The sequence below is a fragment of the Anabas testudineus genome, chromosome 5 (assembly GCF_900324465.2).
Source record: "Anabas testudineus chromosome 5, fAnaTes1.2, whole genome shotgun sequence".
Lineage (NCBI taxonomy): Eukaryota > Metazoa > Chordata > Actinopteri > Anabantiformes > Anabantidae > Anabas > Anabas testudineus.
The window spans coordinates 20187159-20208466 of NC_046614.1; the positions used below are offsets into that span (position 1 = coordinate 20187159).

The window sequence follows — 21308 nt, forward strand, 5'->3', positions numbered from 1 at the left end:
GTTCTCTGCTCTCTGTTCAGGTTTTTGTTGATAAATATGAAACTGAGGCAGCTCTAAAAGTCTGATTTGATCATTTGCAAACTGAGAATTAAAACATTCCTAACATCAATGACAGATGTTGAAATATTCACTATAGACCCTTTTGTAAATATTCAGGCAAAACAAAGCAAGTGAAGCAAAAAGCATAATCATTATTAATAATGTTGCATCACATGGATTTCACTCGCTTCTAAGTCTCAGAGATTATACTTGGCTGTGCTTAATTCAGCTAATATTTACCTACCTTATCTGTCTGTCGTGATATGTTTGCTATGAAAGAGGTGTCTGTAGGGCTATGATAGGGTTGTCAGCATAACAGTGTTCTGAAAAAGACCAATGCCAACAATGACTTGATCCTAATAGAATTATCTGTTATTAACTGAATATATAGCTGGGGCAATAATTAACTCTTGATGAGCTTATAGGAAGGACCAACTGGACAGGCAGTTCAGATGAAGCTGGAGATCAGTGAAGTAGACTGAGTCACATTGATCTGACACTGAAACGACAGCTGATAGTGACAGCAACAACAGCAAAAGGGACAATTTCAAGGACTGAGACCGTCTGTGGTAGCAATGGGGTTGTTGCAAAATCTGATTGGTTGATGTGAAAAGTGCAAAAGTCCTTAATCAGCGGATACTGTGCACAGTACATAGATGTTCCTCATAAAAGTCCAGCTACGTAAATTAGACTTTCTCTGTGTGCTTTGTTTTAATCTGTAGTTAAAAGTTGAACCCCAGAATGGTTTTGAAGAATGAAACTACAGCAAATAAAGGTCTTGTGGATCGATTTAAGGGACAAACACCTTGTTGATACAGTTTTCTTTATGGCAATATAGCCAGCCTAATCCTTGAGAACAATCAGGTCAGTGCTTGGCATTGATGGTGGCTTACTTCAGTATTCACTGGCTATTGAGTTGCTATTGGAATTGAAATAGACTTAGCAGCTCATCCCTGCCTTCATGGCATCGTTGTATGTTGATTCCTCGTTAGTTTCATATCCTTCATGATGTCCTTTAGACCCAGGTGAGAGGTGCCCCCACCCCCGCTAGCATAGTTGGCAGGCTGATGTGGTGCTTGACAGAAGAGTCTGTGCCCTCTGTTACAGGCTTGTGTGACAAAAATAGATGTGCAGCAGTTGTTACTCTTTTATACCATCAGAGCCACATTGATGTTATTTATGACACACATGCACTGGAATTGCAATTTGCAGGGGATTAATAATAAGTATGGTTATATAGAGCTAATTAGAATAGTTAGAATATATATTGTTATTGTAATGTATACAGAAGAAGTCAGTAAATGCAGTGTGTGCATATGTAGTGACAGGCCCTTAATATTTCTGCAGCACATACATCATGTGTATAGGCTGCACACAAAAGGGCTGTTAAAGCCAAGAGCTTAAATGAGATAGCAACACAAGCATTGTTTCACTGCTGCAGAAACTGCCTCTGGTTGAAGTTAAAAGCTCTTTAAGTAGTCTAGCATTGTTCCTAAAGAGAACAGAGCTGACATAAGGTCTAAACACAAATTCACGCAGTGAATGTAGGATTAGAAAAAAGCAAAGAATATCTCAGATGAATTTCATTATACTGAATTTGATTAAGTGAAAGGTGCTGAAAGGGCCTTTGTATTAGATGCATAATGATACACTGATATAATGTTGGTCTGTACGTTGCAGTGTAACTGTTGCACATAGATATGTGTGCTAAATCGTTGTACTTTGGAACTATAAAGGTTTAATTGGCACTCCTGGAAGTCAGACATGGTGTGTTATAATAATGGGATCAGAGCTGATGGTCTAAAAGTTTGTACACTGTTGTCTCTACACGTCTAACTACAATATGCAGATATTCACCCATGAATAAGCATCGGTACATAGTTTAGTTTGTAATCATTTCAAGTAAATCATTCAATTTCAACAGGAATTTCTTAAAACTCACAGTTTTCTCTGACATCCGACATATGTCTGATTCCGCTGCATCAGTTTTGAGTCATTAAACTGGCTCTAATGTGAACAATAGTACATGCACTTACTAATAGTTTTTCTTACTCTGCTCACCTCAAGTCAGGTTCAGCAGTATTACAGAGATACTAATAGATTTATCAGCTTTATGCTGATAGTCCAAGTTTTTTTTTCTCTCTAAGTCCTTGATAACGCACTTAGTAATGATAACGCATCACCGATACAATTCCCAATAGATGTTCAATCAAAATGCAAATAGTGTTCTTAGTGTGTTCTCAGGAGAGATCCAGTGTCTCTTCATCCAAACTGTTCATGGCTTTTTGCTGGAGTGAAGGAAGAAGGACACATGCTGCAGCATACAGAAAACTCAGCGGCAGTTCTGTAGACCTTAACCTCTGTGGCAATCAGCCAGTTCATCTGCTGCGTTGATGGGGTGGAGGGGGCCATCTGTGTGAACTCGCATGTATGTTTGTGTTCCCCAGGCCCAGTGGCCACAGCAAGGTCAGACTAGTCGCTGCAGCTAGACTTGATGGATGGACACTGATGCATTTTCTCTACCTGAAAAGATAAGCTTCTGTGCCCATTGATTGTCTCTCTTTGAAGTTTAGTTTTCCATTTTATTGTATTGCCTTAGAGGATGCGGCTAACCTGAGAGCATAAATGGAAGGATGGGGAGTGAGTTGCGTGGGGGATATTGCTTTGGATGCAAATCATTGGTGAGTTGAAATTTAAATGAGGTTCGGTATGTGAGGATTTAATGAAGTCAGCCTGCAAGCTGAGAGCTATACCTCTCAGCTTGCAGGCTGAAGAAAAACATCTGGACTGAGAGATTCATGGAAACTAATGTCCTTCAAATATATTCACTCATAAACTGGGTTTTGACTCACTCAACCATCTCAGTCAGTTGATCAGCTGGTCGCTGATCAGTCAGTAACTCGCACTCTCACTCATGCACACTCTCTCTATATAGTCTCTCTCTTTCACACACACATACACACACCCTGAACCCCTTCTGCATTTAAACAGCGATTGTGTGTTGAGTCCAGAGGCTCCTAATTGTCTCAGAGGCCAAGAAACTGAATGTGAGCAGCTTTAAACACTCAGCAAAGTCAGAAGGTCCAGTGCAAACACTTTTTAGTCAAACTTACAAATACTGTTGCAGTATTTGTTTGTTGTCTTGGGCTTCTTTAGTACATATTGTTCCATCAGATGATGCCACATACTGCCACCAAATGCCACTAAAACCAGGCAGGATTGAACAACAGCAGGTTGGCTTTCCCAACAGCTTGAGCTGAAACATTGTGCACACCAACCCAGCTAGCTTTGTAGTCAGTACCCTTGATCAAACCTCACTGACATTTCACCACCATGTAACAATTATACATGATCATCAGGCAAGTTTGCAATTAGTATTCAGTCTACTTATGTAAATGTTCTCAAATCCCAGTTTGGCACTCAGCTAAAGCCAGTTTAAACCTGAGTAAACACGTGGCAAGTAATGAAATGGATCCTCAGAGTGAGACAGTGTTTCAACAACAGTGCCGTCCTGGTGCAGTGTAAAGCTTCGCAAAGTTTCCTCTGACTGTTGATTTAAGTCCATATTTTGTGCACAATCTTTTCAGACCTTTAAGCTCTCATCCTTGTGTGTGCTTCACATTGATTTTCCTCAAGGGAAATCAATGCAGACAGTTAGTGTTTATCTGCAGTCACAAAATGAAACACGCCTAACATACATGGATAGAATCTCTCCTTTTGAAAGCTTTCAGTAGTGTTTTTTAGAAGTAGGTCAGTGCTTGTTGATATCTGATGTTGGAAGTGTGGCTGATGAGAGAGCTGCACAGAAAAGACTCTGCTTTCACAGAATGACAGTTCCCCTTTCATCCCACAGAGCCTTCCTCATCTTTTTATCTCGTCTTCCCTCCTCTATCTCTTGTGCTTTTATGTCATACCTGTGCTGAACTATGCACAGACTACTTCAGAGGTGCTGAGGTTGCCTATGTCGACCATCAGGCTGTGGCATCTGCACATGCAGGGAACTGGGCTGCTTGCCTGTCTCGCAGTATATCCCCTGGCGGAAGAGATAAGACTTGGAGCTTTTACATTGTTGTTTTCTTGCCAAGGACATGATGCAGTGAAAAAAAGATTGATGAATTCGCATGTCAGTCCCAAGATTTATTAACTTTTGTCATTAATTTATGATGACTACATGACATCGTTATTGTTATCTCAGCGAGAAAGGGGTTGAAATCCGCCCAAGTGGCTGTAGACATATAGAAACTAATGGTGACAAAGAGTTCATACTCAGCACTTTCAATCAATAAGAGCACTATTCTTATCAACACTGGAAAACTCATAAAAATATCAACTGTAAAATTTATGGAAATTGCCAGATTTGTCAGAAGCAAAAGAAATGCCTACACTAACCTTTTTTTTAAGAGTCTGTCTCTGTGTATGTGGCTGAGGAGAAGTGAGTCTGAGGTGGCTTGAGAAATATAAGATAAAAGAAAAAGGGGAAGTGAATACTCTCATATTATGAGATACTGAAAAAGAGAACTGTGCAGTTTTTCTTGTGTCTACATGCATGTGTGTGTGTGTGTGTGTGTGTGTGTGTGCTTGCATTAAAAAGACATGATAGTTGGGAGGGGAGAACCAGTGTTCCTCCTATCTTCCGATTTTCTACAGAACAGCTGTATGTGTTTATGGGAGGGTTAGAAGCATGAAAAGAGGAAGGAAAGGTGATCATATTCCCCTATTTCAGCACATGCTTTAACTCACACGCTGTATAAATGCATAGATTCTGAAGGACAGCTTTCAGCTTTCAAGTTTTCTCTCCTAGATAATCGCCTGGGCGACGTCAAGTGTCATTGTCAATCTTACCTTGTGGCTGACAGTGGCATCAGCACGCTTGCTCTTCTCAGCTTGCCTGCACTCGTACTTGTAAAATGATGACTGTTAAGAATGGCTTGTTGGACGGACTGCTCAACAGTCCTCCCAGTAAGCCTTTTCTCAAGAGACGATGCTTCAGTGATGTGAGTATTTTTCATTTGCTGAAAGTGAGAGTTTCTTCCAAATGTAGTTTTTGCTGCTTGTTTACTTCTTAAGGAGGATTACAGACAGAAATATATATGCATGATGTTGTTGAACAATAGACAATGGATTTTTGTATAGATAAATAAATGCTTTACTATTCCAAGATCTGTTTTTATTCTTGTACTAATAGAATCAACTGTGACTGGGGAAAAAGTACCTGCTGTACTTTTTTAGCCTGTTGATAAAATGCTAAACTATGATGCTGTTTTCATTAATAGAGACTTTATAACTAGATATGGGTGCTGTTTTGCTGCACTAAAACAGCACCTACATACCTACATAGTCCTACAAAGTCCTTCTTTCTCTGGCGAGATTGAGCCCCAATGTGGTTACTGTGGAGTCTGTGTGGTTCACTGATAATCTGGTCAGCACAGGACAATGTTTACTGATGTTTGTTTTGCAGTCAGGAGAGCAGTATCTCCCTGAATATCATATGGCATTGTTTATTTTCACATGCAACAATAGACTGAGGATATCCCTTTGGCATTACTGGGTCAGGTTCAGGTGTGTTTGAGCAAGTGTGGTTTCATGGGTGATGATCTGTGCACATTTAGATTTACAAGTATATTTTACTACATGCACGTTTGAGAATGTTTATATGCATGCACATCTGTGCTGTCCTTTGGTTTTGTGTGCATGTGTGTGTGTCTGTGTGTTTAGCAAGCACCTCAGTGCCCCTCAGTAAATTTAATCTGTCATGTGGAAACATAAGCTTGGCACTTCAGTCTACTTGTGTTACATGGTGAACAGAGGGCTCACCCCACAACGAGCACTGCCGTCAGGGCTCCTGTGATCATCTCCTCCTTCATCTCAGGTTGGAGCTGCTTAAAATCCATGACATGGCCTCTGCAGATTAGACATTCATGCCTGGGGGTGTTTTCTTCTTCTTTAACCTGTCCTAGTACCTTTCCTAATTGGACAAAACACTGCATTATGTTCTGTAGCAGCTCAGTCAAGGTGTGATTATGGTAAATCCAGTAGCTGGATTGATGCCTCTTTGTCTAATGAGCAGCACTCGTATCAGTGCACCACCTGGACACATGCTGATTACAAAGCATCAAAATAAAACCGCATTTGACATCAAATCCAGTGTAAGTTTATTTTATTCCCTGCCTTGTATACTCTGTATCTGCCTGTTACGTGATAGGTTAAGCGGGTCTCACTCCAATTTAGCTGTTGCATGTAGCCAGATGAGCTGGTGGCTGTAGCAACAGAGAGCGGCACTATGGAGCTTTGAGGCTCATTTTCCCCTAAGAGTTAGTTGTTTACTGTGTTTTTTGTCTTCAAGCGTGGAGGAGCGATTCTCCTGGTGTTGAACAGAGCCTCAGTGAGATTGGTGTCATGTGGGGTGGGAGGTATATTAGGGAGTGCTGTCATTGTGAAATATGGAATTAGGGGATGTCAGAGATTCCATCGTGAGACTGTGTTGAGACTGCACATCCAGCTTTCCCAGTCAACAGAGATGAATGACAAGTGAAGACCACAGGGGAAGCATATTAACAGTGCTCTACAAACTATCAAGCCCATGTCCCTTTTTGGCTCTTCCTCAGACCTCGGACCTGTTTGCCATGATCGAGAGGATGCAGGTACAGAAAGTGGTCTCCTGGCTCTGTCCTCTTCTGTTTGAACGTATTCATTCTTCCTATATGTCTTTAATCGGACACTAACCTCAGAACTTCACTGACTTTGGACGAAAATCTTCCAATAACTTCTATTTCATGACTCATGTTTATCTGCTATTTCTGCTTTTCGACCTGATCACAGCCCTGTTCCTGCCCATATAGCCCTCTTTTTGCTGGTAATGTGTTTTTTGGTAAATGCAGTAGAGATGGCCTCAGAACAGCATTAGAAATCTCGTGCTTCTAAATGTGCTAAACTCAGATGTTTTTGTTTTCTATTCACAGCTGAGTAGTTTTTTCTGCATCATCAGATGTTTAAAATGTTTTGTGTTTTCAGTATGTAATATATAAGTGCTTTTAAATTTATATTAAGTTTACTTTTATGCATTTGGCCTTGAAGCATATATTTGATCAGAATATCCTCTTTGATTATATAATTGGTGGAGACATAGAATAGAAAGAAGCATAACACATTGTTTAGGCTTTGAAAACAACATGTATTCAAAGTTGTAGTGCTGGAATCAAGACATGCAGGTGTAAAAAGGTAAATATGTTTCACAGATGCATTCATTTTAAACATAATGTCTAAAACTACTCTCGACAAAAGTGTTTTTTTTAAGACCCAAACCTTACTTATGTTATTTTTGGTTTTCAAGCACAAAAGCAGCACGTCGAACTTGCAGGCATCTGTAGAAGGAGGGGCTGGAAAATCAGGAGAGCAATGTTCAAACGAATGAATTTCACGAAAGCATTTCCAGTTTCCCTTTTATTAATCTTCCTAAGACCTAAAAATATGCATCAGATTTGATATGTTCAAAATCTTGCTGCAGGGTATCACACACAGAGAGGCCACTGATCAGAAAATCTTTGTTACCAATCTCTCTCTGTGCTTTAGGAGCTGTCAGTAGTTATGAGTCAGCAGAATAAGAATTAGAGATAGAGTAGATGGAAAGTCCTATTTTGGCACATTGTGCCCTCTAAGTGGAGTTGTGGTTAATAATATCTGCAGTTTGGTTTGGCAGAGACACCTTCCTTCTCACGACCCTCTGCTTATCTAATTCAATGCTCTATAGATCTTCTGCAGATATCATTCCTTTTTATTTCCTGTTTCTATGGCCTGTGTCGTAATTGCACTTGTGTTATGTAAATATGAATTACTATAAAAAATAATTATCTTGCTCTTTCATGTTGAACAAGACGTCATGGAGCTAGTCAGTCTAAAATTCTCTGCTCTGTTACCGTATCATTATTGCCTCTTGCTCTCCGCAGGGTTGCAGAATGGATGAGCAAAGATGCCCCCCCCCACCACCTCTCAAAGTGAGTTGCAAATTCTCCTATCTCCTCATAGATAGTCTGGAAATGGCAGAGTTATAAGCCTTTCGTTATCGGCTGTCAGACAGGCTTTAGGATGCTTAGAGAGTGAGTTGGGAACTCGGCTGGGAGTAGGAAAAATCCTCTCCTGTGCTATTACCTGTACGGGCTAATGCACTTGGCATTGACCACTGGGAGATCATTTCAGCAGGAAGTCTGAGCTCAAGTCAGAAAAGTAACACAGAATATAGTAATCATTAGAAAGTAGAATGTTAAAGCAGTTATTGTGTTTGACTGATATCAGTCAGGTAAAGGTTACATTACCACATTTCTGTGATATACGCCTGTGTGGGATTTTTTAAACAAAAGCCTTCACTCTCGAGGAAGGCTTCCCATGATATATTTAAAATGAGCTTTAGGGATTTGTTTCCAATCAGCCACAAGTGCATTTGTGAGGTTGAGCGCTGATGGTGAGAAATGAGAAATGTGTCTCCCGGCTGCTATTACAGTTCATTCCAAAGGCATTGCATGGTCTGTGCTGGACAGGCAAGTTCATTCACACCTCCTCGTTCTGCTGCCACAACATGACAGCAATGTCTAAAATGTTATTGTAATGTCTTGTAATTAGTGCTAATGGGCTTAGCTTAGCATGAAACCCATCAAGAGTTCATTTAATTAAGTCAAAAAGCCCATAAATAGGTTTTTGGACAGAGGCATAGTGTGCCATAACCCAACATACACTACACGTGATGTCAGTTTTGTAGATGGCCAGTCATTTCACTACTTGCCCTAACTAAAAGAAGTCTCTACAACAATTGAATGAATTGTTGTTCCATTTTATACAGACACCTATGGTCTCCAAACAATTTAACCTACTGACTTTGGTGATCCCCTGACTTTTCCTTTACTACCAGCATGACATTGACGTTATTGGTTTTAAGTTAAATGTGTTGATAACTATGGATTTATTGCCACACAATTTGGCACATACAGTACATTTGTGGATTTATGTAAGAGACTCTGAGTTTCACTTAGTCCTGAGTGTCACTTATACACAAAGGAACTTGCTCTCTTGCTCTTGTTGTCACTCCTGCTACATAAAGCCAATAATTTCTAATGGAGCAAGTCCAGGAATATTCCGCTGGGGCTGTTGAAAGGCAGTTTAAGGCAATGGAGAAAATGGCTCTGAATTTGGGGAAAAGTAGGATCAACAAAAAGTAATGTGCAGGAAGGCATCACAAAATGGTTCCTGGAGTGCAACAAACATCTCAGATTATTGCCTCAGAATCCTAATACAACTAAATAATACTATGTGCATTAGCTCCCAATATGTTACACACACTAAGCTTCTCTCACAGCTTTCTTAGCTTTCTTATTCAAAAGTAAAGGTTATAATCTTGATAATAATGACATAATTCTTACATCCCCTTGGGGTAACTGTGTTTGGACAGCTGCCAGACAGTACATATTAGAGCTACTACAGGGTTTTGTCCAAGCACAAGTAGCCAGGAGGAACCGAAACCGTAGACGACTGCCCCAACAAAACTGTACTGTTGTTCCCTGTTTCGTGTCATGACAGATGATCATAAGACAGCTGTGTACACTATTCACCAGCCAGAAATATAAGTCATTTGTCAGAAAGGCTGCTAATGTGACCTCTGTTGTAATTGCAGGCTAAAAATATTTGAACGGAACAACATAATAATTGCAATTTTCCACCTTGTAAATGCTTATTTTCCCCAAAGAAACAAAACTGAAAGTATGACTAGAAGTGGTTGTTTGTCAGCTTGACTCTCATTGCCTTCCCTCCCTGCAGACAGAAGAGGACTACATCCCCTACCCCAGCATCCATGAGGTACTTACAGCGCCAATAACTCACACTACGCCCTGTATATTTTATAGATGTCAAGAATATTAAAGTGAAAGTATTACAAACACTAACTATTAGTTACTATCCAGGTTCTGGGTCGCAGAAGCCCATTTCCACTCATTCTGCTTCCTCAGTTTGGTGGCTACTGGATCGAGGGGACCAATCACGAGCCTAAAGACCCACCAGAGACAGATCAACCGCCATGTCCAACCAATCACATCAAACTAGAGACAAACAGCACAGCTAAGATTTACAGGAAGCAGTTTATGGGCAAGGTGATTTCTGGACTGATCTTGAAATATCAGAATCTTGAAGCATTTTATAGCATTTTACAATATACAAACAGACAGAAGGACAAAATGAGTTGTTACTCTTCTCTTGGAATATGAAAACCACCACATAGTGTGAAGAAAACACAGTAAATTGTGAAGATTATTGCCTATTTGAAAACACTATTTCATTGTATTTAAAATAAGATTTGTAAAAGTTGGCAGCTCACATTGTTCGTTGTTTCACACTCTTTCCTCGAGGGCATTTCAACCACATTCCTTAATAAGAATACTGTTACTTCTTTTACCCCATGCTATTTCTAATTTATTGTCACATTTTTTTAATTATTGTGTCACCCTCTGTCACTTGCTGCAGGAGTATTCTTCCTTACATTAAACTCTCTTCTGCTTATCTGCCCTCAGGAACACTTTAATTATTACACGATGGATGCTGCCCTGGGCCATTTGGTCTTTTCCATGAAGTACGATGTCATTGGGGATCAAGAGCATCTGCGCTTGATGCTTCGGTACAGTTTCCTATTATTGTTATCTCTGACCTGTTTTTTCTTCCATTAGTGCATATTCTTTTTCTATGTCTTGTTCATTCTCGATCACAACACTCTCTACCATGCCTTCAGTTTTCTTTGCCTTTATCCCGTCTTTACTTTTCTTGTTTATCTGTTTCCCCTTTCTCACATTGAACCTGCAACAACTCTCACTTCAAATATCCTTGTATTGCAGGGGGATTTTGGCATTTACTAAGTCTCCCAAACAAAACAATTCAGTAGAGTATTTTTACACATTACTCATCTCTTCTGGACATATTTATTGCTCAAGAATCCAGTTATGTTTCCTAAAAATGACACAGAGGAAGTTCTTACAGGTTGCTTCAGTGATGAATTTAGAAATCTATTTTCTTGCTTTATTGCTGACAGTAGGCAGGGCTGCAGGAAGGTTTGCCACTCCTCGCAGAGAACACCCTGCTGCCTAATTTACACACTCTAGCAGTTCCCAACCCACTTTTGTTAAAGGGTTGCAACTTTATAAGTGTATTTAGGGTTCTTGCACAATATGACTACAGTTCAGTTAACATTTATAGTTTGTAAATTGTGTTTTTGACTCTCTCACTTGGTGGACATCCGTCTGATCAAACCCTCGATGGACTTTTCCACCTTCATGAATACGTCTTACTTTAACTTACTTAACATTATAATGCCCTAGAAAGTACTGTGGTGCACTGCGATTATCCATTAGTATTGTGTTGTGTAATAATAAGTGAGTAAAAATAAAAGTGTCAAAACACTTAAATGTTGACTTACTGCGCCACAAAGTACTCCACAATCAGTGCACTATTCATCTGTGTTGGACAAGCCTCCCACCCACGGTCACTCACTTCTTTAAATTGTGCTAAAGACAGACAAGGGACAGAGAGGCCGGACGTAATGCAGCATATAACCTGTGAATTAATTTTAGCACCTGAAACTCTCCACTCCAGATTTTAATAGCTGCATTCCCACTTTGATTAAGGAGTTTCAGAGAGCAAGAGAGAGAGAGAGAGAGAGAGCAACATAATAGTCCCTCGGCCCACGACATTTTTCACATGGTGATGTTTTCCACAGGGTAGGGACCGCCCACAGTTCCCCAGTCATCTGAGTCAATCTTTGTGTGATCTCAGCTGGTGGAGTCCCACATGTTGAGTCACAGTCCATATTTAAAGCTGCAAGAGACCTATATGAAAAGTCATAATCTTTTAATTTACTGTTAATAATAATATATATACAGTATAAATATATCTGTATATATTCTTTAAAAATGATTGTTGAAATTTGAATCTGGCTAATTAATTTCAAATAGTCTACATTTAATGTTTAATTTGTTGCAGCTGACTTGTTTCACAGTTACAATATTGTAAACAGGGTCTTGAATATACACAATGAATGAGTCTAAAGCTCAACGTCCAGGATCAGAAAATCAGCATCTACACTTAACTCTTTCATAATAAAAAAAAGTTGTTACAGGAAAGTATAGTCTTTTACATTATTGGTACAAACAATATGTAATCACTTTTAGGTTTTAGCACAAGTAACTACTGTGTTTGGCAAATATAATCTTGGTGGCTGGAGTGTACCCTACCCAAACTACCCAAACCCAGGACAGAGCTGCTAACGTTAGCCTACACTAAATTATCATGCTTTTAGCTTCACTGAATGGAGCTTAATCCCACCAGCTAATACAAAGTAATTAGTTAATGATATGTTCTGCTCTATTTATTATTTCTCATTTATTTGTAGTTTTCATCAAAGCATTTACGACTCTTGTTGTTGTTACTGCAGATAGAGGTGGTAGAAAGTGGATTTTGTCACTTTCAGCTAGTTCAACAGGCCACTGCCTGCAGCTTCATATCTGCAGGGTGGTGGTAATTTTCTTATCTATTGTAATTCTTATTAAGAAGGTGAATAAGAATTTTTTTTCTAAAATATTGAAATATCCCTTCTAGAGCCTCACTGAAAGTGAGCTACCTTGGATAAACCTGTGACCCTCTATAAAATGTGTCTATTCAAACCTCTCCTAGCCAGTCTTGTCTCAAACACATTAATTCAATTATATTTCCATTTCCACGCAGCAGTTCCTATGTATATAGGAAAGGTCTCCTTTGAATTTACGATTCTCTTGCATGAATGCTAAGCATCAAAGAAAGAGACCATTGAATCAGGAGGATTGCTTTGGGTTAGAAATAGAACTTTGACTTTCAAGCTGTTTTGCCTTGCAGCACAAAACTAAAAACCTACCATGATGTGATTCCCATTTCCTGCCTTACCGAGTTCCCCAACGTGGTTCAGATGGCCAAGGTAGGCAGCCTTTACCATGCTGAATATATCATCAAAACACTGTATTCAGAAAAAATTGCTGAACTTACCTTTTCACTTTTAGCTTGTTTGTGAAGATGTAAACGTGGATAGGTTTTATCCCGTCCTCTACCCAAAGGTAGGCACCGGTCCTCATTGTAACTTTGTGAAATATCTTTTTTACTCCTCGTACCAGCTTGAACCTGACTTTTCCTGTTCTCTTGTCCTCAGGCATCAAGGCTCATTGTCACTTTTGATGAGCACGTGATCAGCAACAACTTTAAGTTTGGAGTTATTTATCAGAAGTTTGGCCAGGTGAGTTCACCTTGGAGCTAGCACTGCTGAACTTTGTCTTGGAAGTCATGTGTTCCCACTTCCTGAAAATATTCATTACTTTCTCCTCACAGACGTCAGAGGAGGAGCTGTTTGGGAACATGGACGAAAGTCCTTCCTTTGTCGAGTTCTTGGAGTTTCTGGGCCAAAAGATTGAGCTTCATGATTTTAAAGGGTTTGGATGCTTTAAAGATTTTGTTGTTTTCTCAGCAACAGATTTAAACTCAATATTACACTGTACCTAATGTTTGTCAGAAGCAGGCCGCTCAGTGAGCGAGTAGGCAGAAGAAGTGCCCTTGGCACTATTTAACAGCATCAACCTATGGTCCAGTCCTAACATCACTTCTGTCCTGTTTCAGCTATTCACCTCAACCCTCTCCTTGCCTTTTCTTTTCAGCTTTTCTTACTTCCTCTATTGCTTCTCTCTTTCCTTAACTCTTCCCTCAATCCTTCTCGTTTTCTTCTCCAGGTTTCGGGGTGGACTGGATGTCACACATGGGCAGACAGGCACAGAATCCGTCTACACAAGTTTTTATAATAAGGAGATTATGTTCCATGTGTCCACCAAGCTGCCTTACACAGAGGGAGACTCACAGCAGGTATAGCAACATCGTCTTTAATCACCAGTGTAACTAATTCATCTTTTTGGGCAAGTTTCCAATTGAATTTCAATTGCTTCACTAATTGATATGAAAAGACTATGTGTCTGACTGTAGAGACATATGGGTGAGGAGGGTTATTTTAAGATCTTTTAAGTTAATGTTGATGGAGCAAAACGAATCATCTGAGTCTGTAATTGTCCTAGTTCAGAGGTGTAAAAGCTAAAAGTGCTGTTTAAGGTAATAGATTATTTTTGGAAATGCATTTATTTACTTCCTTGCAGCGAGTCGGAATGATACCACTCTTATGCTGGACCAGTAAATATGTAGCTAGAGCCGTCATCTTTGGTTGCTCACTTTTTCTTTCCTAGTATTGCAGCGTTGTCTTCTTTCACTGAATCTTCTTCTCTGTTGGTTTGTGCCTGAACACTTTCATCTTCAGTTGCAGTAAGCTGCATTAGTCCTCAACTGTTCTTCACTGGTTCAGAGTGCAGTTTGAACAGTAGCCCTGCACAGATGGTCCATATTGACAAAGCATAAAGAGAATAAGAGGACATAAACAACATCCACATTGAATGATTCATGAGGCAAGGTGCACCCATCATAACTTTTTAACTCTTTCAGGAAGCAGAAAGAACAGTGTTTATGTAGTCAGATCGAACTGATTGTGACGTATTCAGCAGTAACAGATGTCAGGTGTCTCACTCATATGTAGAGCTAGTTAAAGTGTCCAGCTGTCCATAGTGATACTCTGGTCTGGCATTTCATCTACACAGTGAATGGCCAATGAATGTTATTCAGCTACGTGAGTCCAGGCCTGTGTGAGTAAGATTAAAGCGGTCAACTAATAAGCTCAGGGATGACGCAGAAGTAGCCGGGTCTTCTCTGCAGCCATATGTATGCTGTTTCACCATCTGAGAAATATGATTAATATGTAACCAGAATTTAATTTTAAAATGTGTCACACATATACAGCAGTGTCATGTTGACTTGCTGCTCATGTTTCAAATTGTAAAGCAGATCTCAGTTTTCTGTGTTATTTTGCAGTGAAACTCTGTTGTCAGATAATTAACTATTACCAAAATGATGAGGAGCTTTTCTGATGTCAGATTAAATTCTATAAAATTAAATTCTCAGACATTTGCACATATTGGATAATGCGGTGTCAAACACTTTCTCTATGAACAATACAAAATAAGCATTTTCCATTTGCTTTGGCACTTACATGAGTAGCATATTTGTTGCTGATCCGACTCCAGCAAATAATGAAAACTTGCCATTGCCTGAAACAAATGGTTGATCTCATGTGAGCAAATAAACTGGCTTTTTACAGACAGAGGCTGTAAAGTAATTCCATTGCTAACTCAAAAGGATAATCTTTAAATCCCACAGTAATTTGCTCTGTTAAGACTAAGCACATACAGTAGTCAACTCTCGTAATGTTTTATGGGAGCACCACCCAACAGGTGTGACATGGCACTGTTAAAAGGTTGTAATGTGGTGTGTTAAATAGTGTGATGAGTGATGAAAGATAGTCAACACATGCTGCTGGAGAGAAGTGTCTTTTTTTATTTATTTTAGAGCTGCATCTATATTTGCAAAGACCTTCTGCACTGAGAATATTTTACACTGAGTATACTTAGTTCATCTGTTTTTCAAATCCAGTAGTTCTACTTCCACAGTGGAAAGAAATAATTTTTCTACATTCTAATATTGATTAGCATTTTATTAGTGGTATTTTATGTTATTTTAGTAGTGGAGCAGTTTTTATCCAGACTCAAACTGAAAAATTACTGCAGAGTTATAATAACACTTATTTTGTATTTTTCAAAAGTTCTAACAAACTGTGAGGTGAGAGGTGACAACACAACTCTATATCCTAGCAGAGAAAGAAGGCATGCCTATTGTTTGGCAACACCAAGTTGTTTGAAAGATATTGCTTGGATAAAAAATATAGTGCCTGGGCACAGTTGTTCTTTCCTCCAAGTGCATAAGTGTCCTTTTGGCACCCTTAAGCTTTTTGGCATCAAGAAAAATGCAGCAATGATTTGGGTCGCTGACAGACTCCCATCTGCATAAATATGAAATCATTTTTGTTTGACTTTGCAGTACCTCCAGTCATATTCAGACTCATTAATCACACACCATCTACAGCCTTTGAAAGATTGGACCTAAATTATTATACCCTAGTCTTAGCTACAGTAAATGGACCTTTGAGATACCAGTAAGTACAAGCAATGCATCACCATCCATTTAATTATCTTAGAGGTTTTGGATTTCAATCTTTTTTCAGTTTCTTAAAGACAACATTTGCTGACAGTTTGGTAAAACTAGGTTGTCATGTACCTCAGAGTTATAGCTGAAAGTGACGCCTGCTTTAGTGCCCTGACTCGTTTTCTTCCAGTCAGTCGTTCAGTGCGAGTCCTGCAAGTGATTGTCTGATGGCCTTCTCTAACTGCTTATTTGAGATGTTTCCGCTGTTGTTAGTTTTGTTTATCTATGTCCTGCAGCTGCAGAGGAAGAGGCACATAGGCAACGACATCGTAGCCATCGTTTTCCAGGAGGAGAACACGCCCTTTGTACCAGACATGATCCAGTCTAACTTCCTGCATGCATATGTGGTGGTGCAGGTGGAGAATGCGTGTACAGACAATGTGACCTACAAGGTTGGTTCTGAGAACAGAGAGTAGTGTATCAAGACGCTCTGACTGACAGTGACTTATAACACTCCATTCATTAATTATTCAGCCATTTTGATTCTTCTGTATGCCTTTTTAAAAGTGGTACATGTATAATGTATTACATTGTGTCCTACAGACAGGTTTCATAGGCTCTGCTTACCTGCCTTTTCTTCCAGGTGTCTGTGACAGCAAGGGATGATGTACCTTTCTTCGGCCCTGCTCTCCCTGACCCTGCCATCTTCAAAAAGGTCAGCAGTCGAACACATTCAAAACCTCAGTTCCCCTCGAGATGCAGACGTCACACATCACCTTCCCTTCTCCATATCTACCTATTTCAGGGACCAGAGTTCCGCGAGTTCCTCTTCACCAAGCTCATTAATGCAGAGTACGCCTGCTACAAAGCTGAGAAGTTTGCCAAGCTGGAGGTGAGAAGATTGTTGCAAAGAAAACTGCACCATAGAAGTGTGAATACCTGTAGTTTGTGAGCGCGGGCATCGTGTACAGCAGCAGTGACAGCATAGATTACTTGAAGTGGCAGTGGCAGTCAGTTTTCAAACTGCCGCAATGGACATAAGCTCTTCTCCGAGAGTTTATTTATTTTTTTAGTAAAATGACCTATTTATATTTCTATTTAATTTGTAATCTATTTACATTTTACACTTAATGCGTGTATTTTCTATTATTGGGGTGAACGTAGGGGGGAGCGTGGTCACGCACAATGTAACTTTAATTTAACTGTAATTAGCTTCCCAATCAACCTGCATGAAATAAATCAAATGAAATTATGTACTAACCTACATTCTACAGGTTGCATTGACTGTATTGTTGGTGTTGGCAGGAGCGTACACGTTCAGCCCTCTTGGAGACTCTGTATGAGGAGCTGCACATCAACAGCCAGTCCATGATGGGTCTGGGTGGAGACGAAGATAAGCTGGAAAACGGAGGCAGCGGAGGAGGAGGGGGCTTCTTTGAATCTTTTAAGGTGCGCCCACATTCCTCATTTGATGAAGTGCACTATTAATCTACCACTCCACATGCATGAGAGAGAATGGCGATGAGTGGAGAAACTTTTAGGATGCTTTTTCCCCACCCCTCCCCTGTCTCTTGGCTGGGATTCTGGGTATTCACACATGAAAAAAACAAAGCATAGAGAATTTGCAGTATCTCAAAGGACCAGTCCTGTGGCACTTCCTCACTTGGCTGCGACTGCTGCTGGATGCTACCGCGTTTTCACATGATGGTGTGGTTTTGTGGCTGGGGAGTGTCCTGTTGAGTATGAAAGGCACTTTGCTCTGACTGAGAGTGCTCCATCAATGACCATTAGGGTGGTGGAGCGTAGCCCAGCCGCTGAAGCACAGCGGTAGAAGCTGTGATTGTGTGTGCCTGATGAACGATTTAATGACCCCTCATTAGGGAGCTGATGATGCAGTTTGCATGTCTCCCCATGGGCAGTGTTCCCTCACTGTTTTTGTCTTCTCTCTGCGTCGCCGGCTAGTTTTTGGCCATTTTTTTTCTATTTCTGTGCGACTTCAGGGAAATATTCATCTTTCTATCAGTCTGTATTTTTTACACTGCCTCTTTAGAAATGTGCTCTTTCCTGCAAGCCCCGTCTTTTTTTTCCCTTTTTAACTGTTGAGAGCTGTCTTACTTCTTCACTTTCTCTCTCTCACACCTCCACAAATTATATCAGCAAAGATTTCCCACGCTTCCCTTCTTTCCCTCTCTGTGTCTCACTGTGTGGACTCTGCTGCTGCCGCTGTCTCTCCTACTTTCTCTCATTGTCGTAGTTATCCTTGTTCACGCTGTGTCTCATCTCCCCTGCCCATGACTTACTGCTGCTACAGACTCTGCCCTGCTAAATGATGACTTAGAAGATAAGAGATGCAGCTTCATCCTCCTCCACTGCAAAGCCCACACTCTCCTCGACCTGCTTTGAACCTACATTTCTTTCACACAGCCTCTCCCTCCTGCCTGTTGACCTGCACTGCCCCTAAGTGTTCAAAAATAGTCCTGCATACAAGCCTGAAAAACAAATACCCACACATTTCCTGCAGACACACTCATACTTACTGCCTTCAGATTCATGTCATTTACTTTAAAATAATTGCACATACCATAACTACTAATAGGTTGTTCACAACATATCGTTGAGAATTTACTTCATTACATTAGAAATACTGGAGCCAATCAGCCACTAAAAGTCAGTGTGTTGCGTTTCCACTGACAGTATCTCCTCGTTTCTCTCTGTAGCGGGTCATCCGCAGCAGAAGCCAGTCTATGGACGCCATGGGCCTCAGTAACAAGAAGTCACACACAGTCTCTACTAGTCACAGTGGCAGCTTTACCCACAATCCCGCAGAGAGCCCCAAAACCCCAGGGATTGTAAGTAGCCCGTTTTGGTTGACACGATGCCCACCTAACATATACATTTAAGATATAGTTTGTTCGTAGCATAGTGGATAAATACACACACAGACTCCTCTAAACCCGATTCTTTCACATGAGAAGCACTTTAACAAATTACATATTGTAGCACTTCATCATCAAAGTACTTGCTTTTGTTCCTTGACATTTTAAACTCACTCTTGCTTTGGCCTAAAGTGTCTTTCACTGATTGCCCTTTTCTATTTACAGATTATAGTGTTGCTATTAATGCTTTTTTTTTAAATAACAGCATAACTCATTTTCAGTGTTTCATTCACTGTCTGTTGAGGGAATCATCACCATCACGTAGCCTGATAATGTTAAAAATGGAGTATCCACTGTGGAATGAATCCATTGATTTCCCTCTCAGTGTAAGATGATGCTAGTCTCTGTCGTGAGTGTTGAAGAGAGCTCAGTGTAGCAGCTGTTTGACTACCCAGACTCCCTCCCTCTTCTATTCTGTCATGACTTTTTCCCTCCCGTAACAACCTTTTGCATGTGTGGCTGAAACATATGCATGGCACAAGCCACAAAAAGCGATGAATCTAGTTTGGTTCTCTTTCAGATATGAGGTTAATTACGTTCAGCTCTTCTGACGTTTTCTGCAGTTTTGGAACTAAATTAACCCCATCTCTGAAAGGACTGCTCTTATGTTTTCTAAAAGCCACCCCTTTGGATTATGTCAGCCCTCTTTGCCCTTTTTCTCCTTCCGAATGCATGACTAAACAGACCTGTATCCCTCAGGGCAGAAACTGCCGACATGCCTGCTACTGTACCTCGGTGGCACTCCATTTTCTTCTGTGTCCTGCTGCGTTGGATCTCAGGCTGCTTTTGCTCTAAAAAGCTTCTCACTATTTGCTCAGTGTCATGTCTTTTCTATTAAACCATGCTGCGAATTCTTTATCAAGCTATTTTGCACCTTGCTGTTTGAACTCTTTGAGCTATGTGCATGAAATCTTATGATGTATTTTTTTTTCTATTCCCTCCTCATCTTGCTTTTTTCAATCTGTCATCTTCTTTCTCTCTCTGCTTCCCTTGCCCTGTCTTGTGTGGCACAGTCATTGCTTGTCCCAGGGAAAAGTCCCAGTAAATATGGACGCCGAGGCAGTGCCATAGGGATAGGAACAATAGAAGAGGTTCATGTATAATTCTCCCTTCTTGTTTACTATTTTGTCTTTACTTTTTACCTGTTCATTCATAAGTTAGCAGGTTGTTTCTCCTCACAGTGTTTTATTTCCTGTTGCTGTGATAGCTTATGATCACATTTGTTTAGGTATTAGTTGTTTAGATGTTCTAGTTATCATTTCATTCATTGATACAGTAGCTAAACTGTCTTGTCTTTCCAGAATATATGAGAGGGAATGATCTGTATAAATCTTACTGTGAATTTAACATCAGTTAAATATTGTGGAGTTCTTTTGTTTATGTTTTGCATTTCATAACACTAAATCCTAGGGCTTCACGCAAGAATTTAAGAACAAAGTAAAAAATTTGACTTGTGTTCTTATACACAGTCGCATATTGACTTAATTTTAACTACATAGTGTTAACTAAATGTGTTCATTACTTAAAGTAAAAACAAATGTAACATCCAATAGGATGCCTCCAAGGGAAAAACAAACTTGTTTTCATCAGAGTTAAGAGTCAAAAATCTCAAGAAGAGAAAATAGACCATAAAATCAATTCCTGCCTGAAGCCCAGTATATCGTGGATTTGAAAAACATGTTCTTAAATGTGTCATTATGTTGTCTTAGGAAGTCTTTTGCAGCATCTTTAACATATAGATTCATTTCACTTCAGTGGCCACTGGGGTCATGGACTGTATAAAGTCTGGCTGTGAGTGTGAGGAGGTCATACTATTTGTTTAGTGTGTTTGACTTTCTTCTCCGTGTCCACTGTCAGTCATTGATCATTCCTGGGAAAAGCCCAACCAGGAAAAAGTCTGGGCCTTTCAGTTCCCGTCGCAGCAGTGCCATTGGCATCGAAAACATCCAGGAGGTCCAAGAGAGGAGGTGAGAGGACAGAGCAGAGCTGATCAGCAGGGAGTGGGCAGTGAAGACAGAACAGTGTTGCAACAGATGGAAGCAAGAACATTAAAATGAGGAATTTTGTTATTAGAAAACACACTGTGTAAGAAGAGTTCCTGTTGTTGGATGATTTTGATTAACACTGTAAGACCAGAGCACTGAATTGTTAAAGTGAGTTTCATGCGATATCACAATCAAACATGTGATAAGAAACAATGTCAACAGTAGTTGAACT

General features: G+C 40.1%; 1 protein-coding gene across 7 annotated transcripts in view; it reads left to right on the forward strand.

Annotated features, from left to right (window-relative positions):
• si:dkey-166d12.2 (rap1 GTPase-activating protein 1) overlaps positions 1 to 21308 on the forward strand; it is a 48186-nt gene that overhangs the window by 22641 nt on the left and 4237 nt on the right. For 2 of the 7 annotated variants that reach the window (XM_026350024.1, XM_026350029.1), the window contains 16 exons: positions 6645 to 6680; positions 7983 to 8030; positions 9841 to 9879; positions 9984 to 10169; positions 10587 to 10690; positions 12934 to 13012; positions 13095 to 13148; positions 13241 to 13324; positions 13417 to 13517; positions 13812 to 13941; positions 16452 to 16607; positions 16799 to 16870; positions 16961 to 17047; positions 17461 to 17604; positions 18873 to 19004; positions 20949 to 21058. In XM_026350024.1, coding sequence (XP_026205809.1) covers positions 6645 to 6680; positions 7983 to 8030; positions 9841 to 9879; positions 9984 to 10169; positions 10587 to 10690; positions 12934 to 13012; positions 13095 to 13148; positions 13241 to 13324; positions 13417 to 13517; positions 13812 to 13941; positions 16452 to 16607; positions 16799 to 16870; positions 16961 to 17047; positions 17461 to 17604; positions 18873 to 19004; positions 20949 to 21058 — 1562 coding nt within the window. Of the gene's footprint in view, positions 1 to 3; positions 5034 to 6644; positions 6681 to 7982; positions 8031 to 9840; positions 9880 to 9983; positions 10170 to 10586; positions 10691 to 12933; positions 13013 to 13094; positions 13149 to 13240; positions 13325 to 13416; positions 13518 to 13811; positions 13942 to 16451; positions 16608 to 16798; positions 16871 to 16960; positions 17048 to 17460; positions 17605 to 18872; positions 19005 to 20104; positions 20183 to 20948; positions 21059 to 21308 lie in introns of those variants that run through there. The other 5 variants (XM_026350025.1, XM_026350030.1, XM_026350031.1 and 2 more) reach the window with 4 other exon arrangements.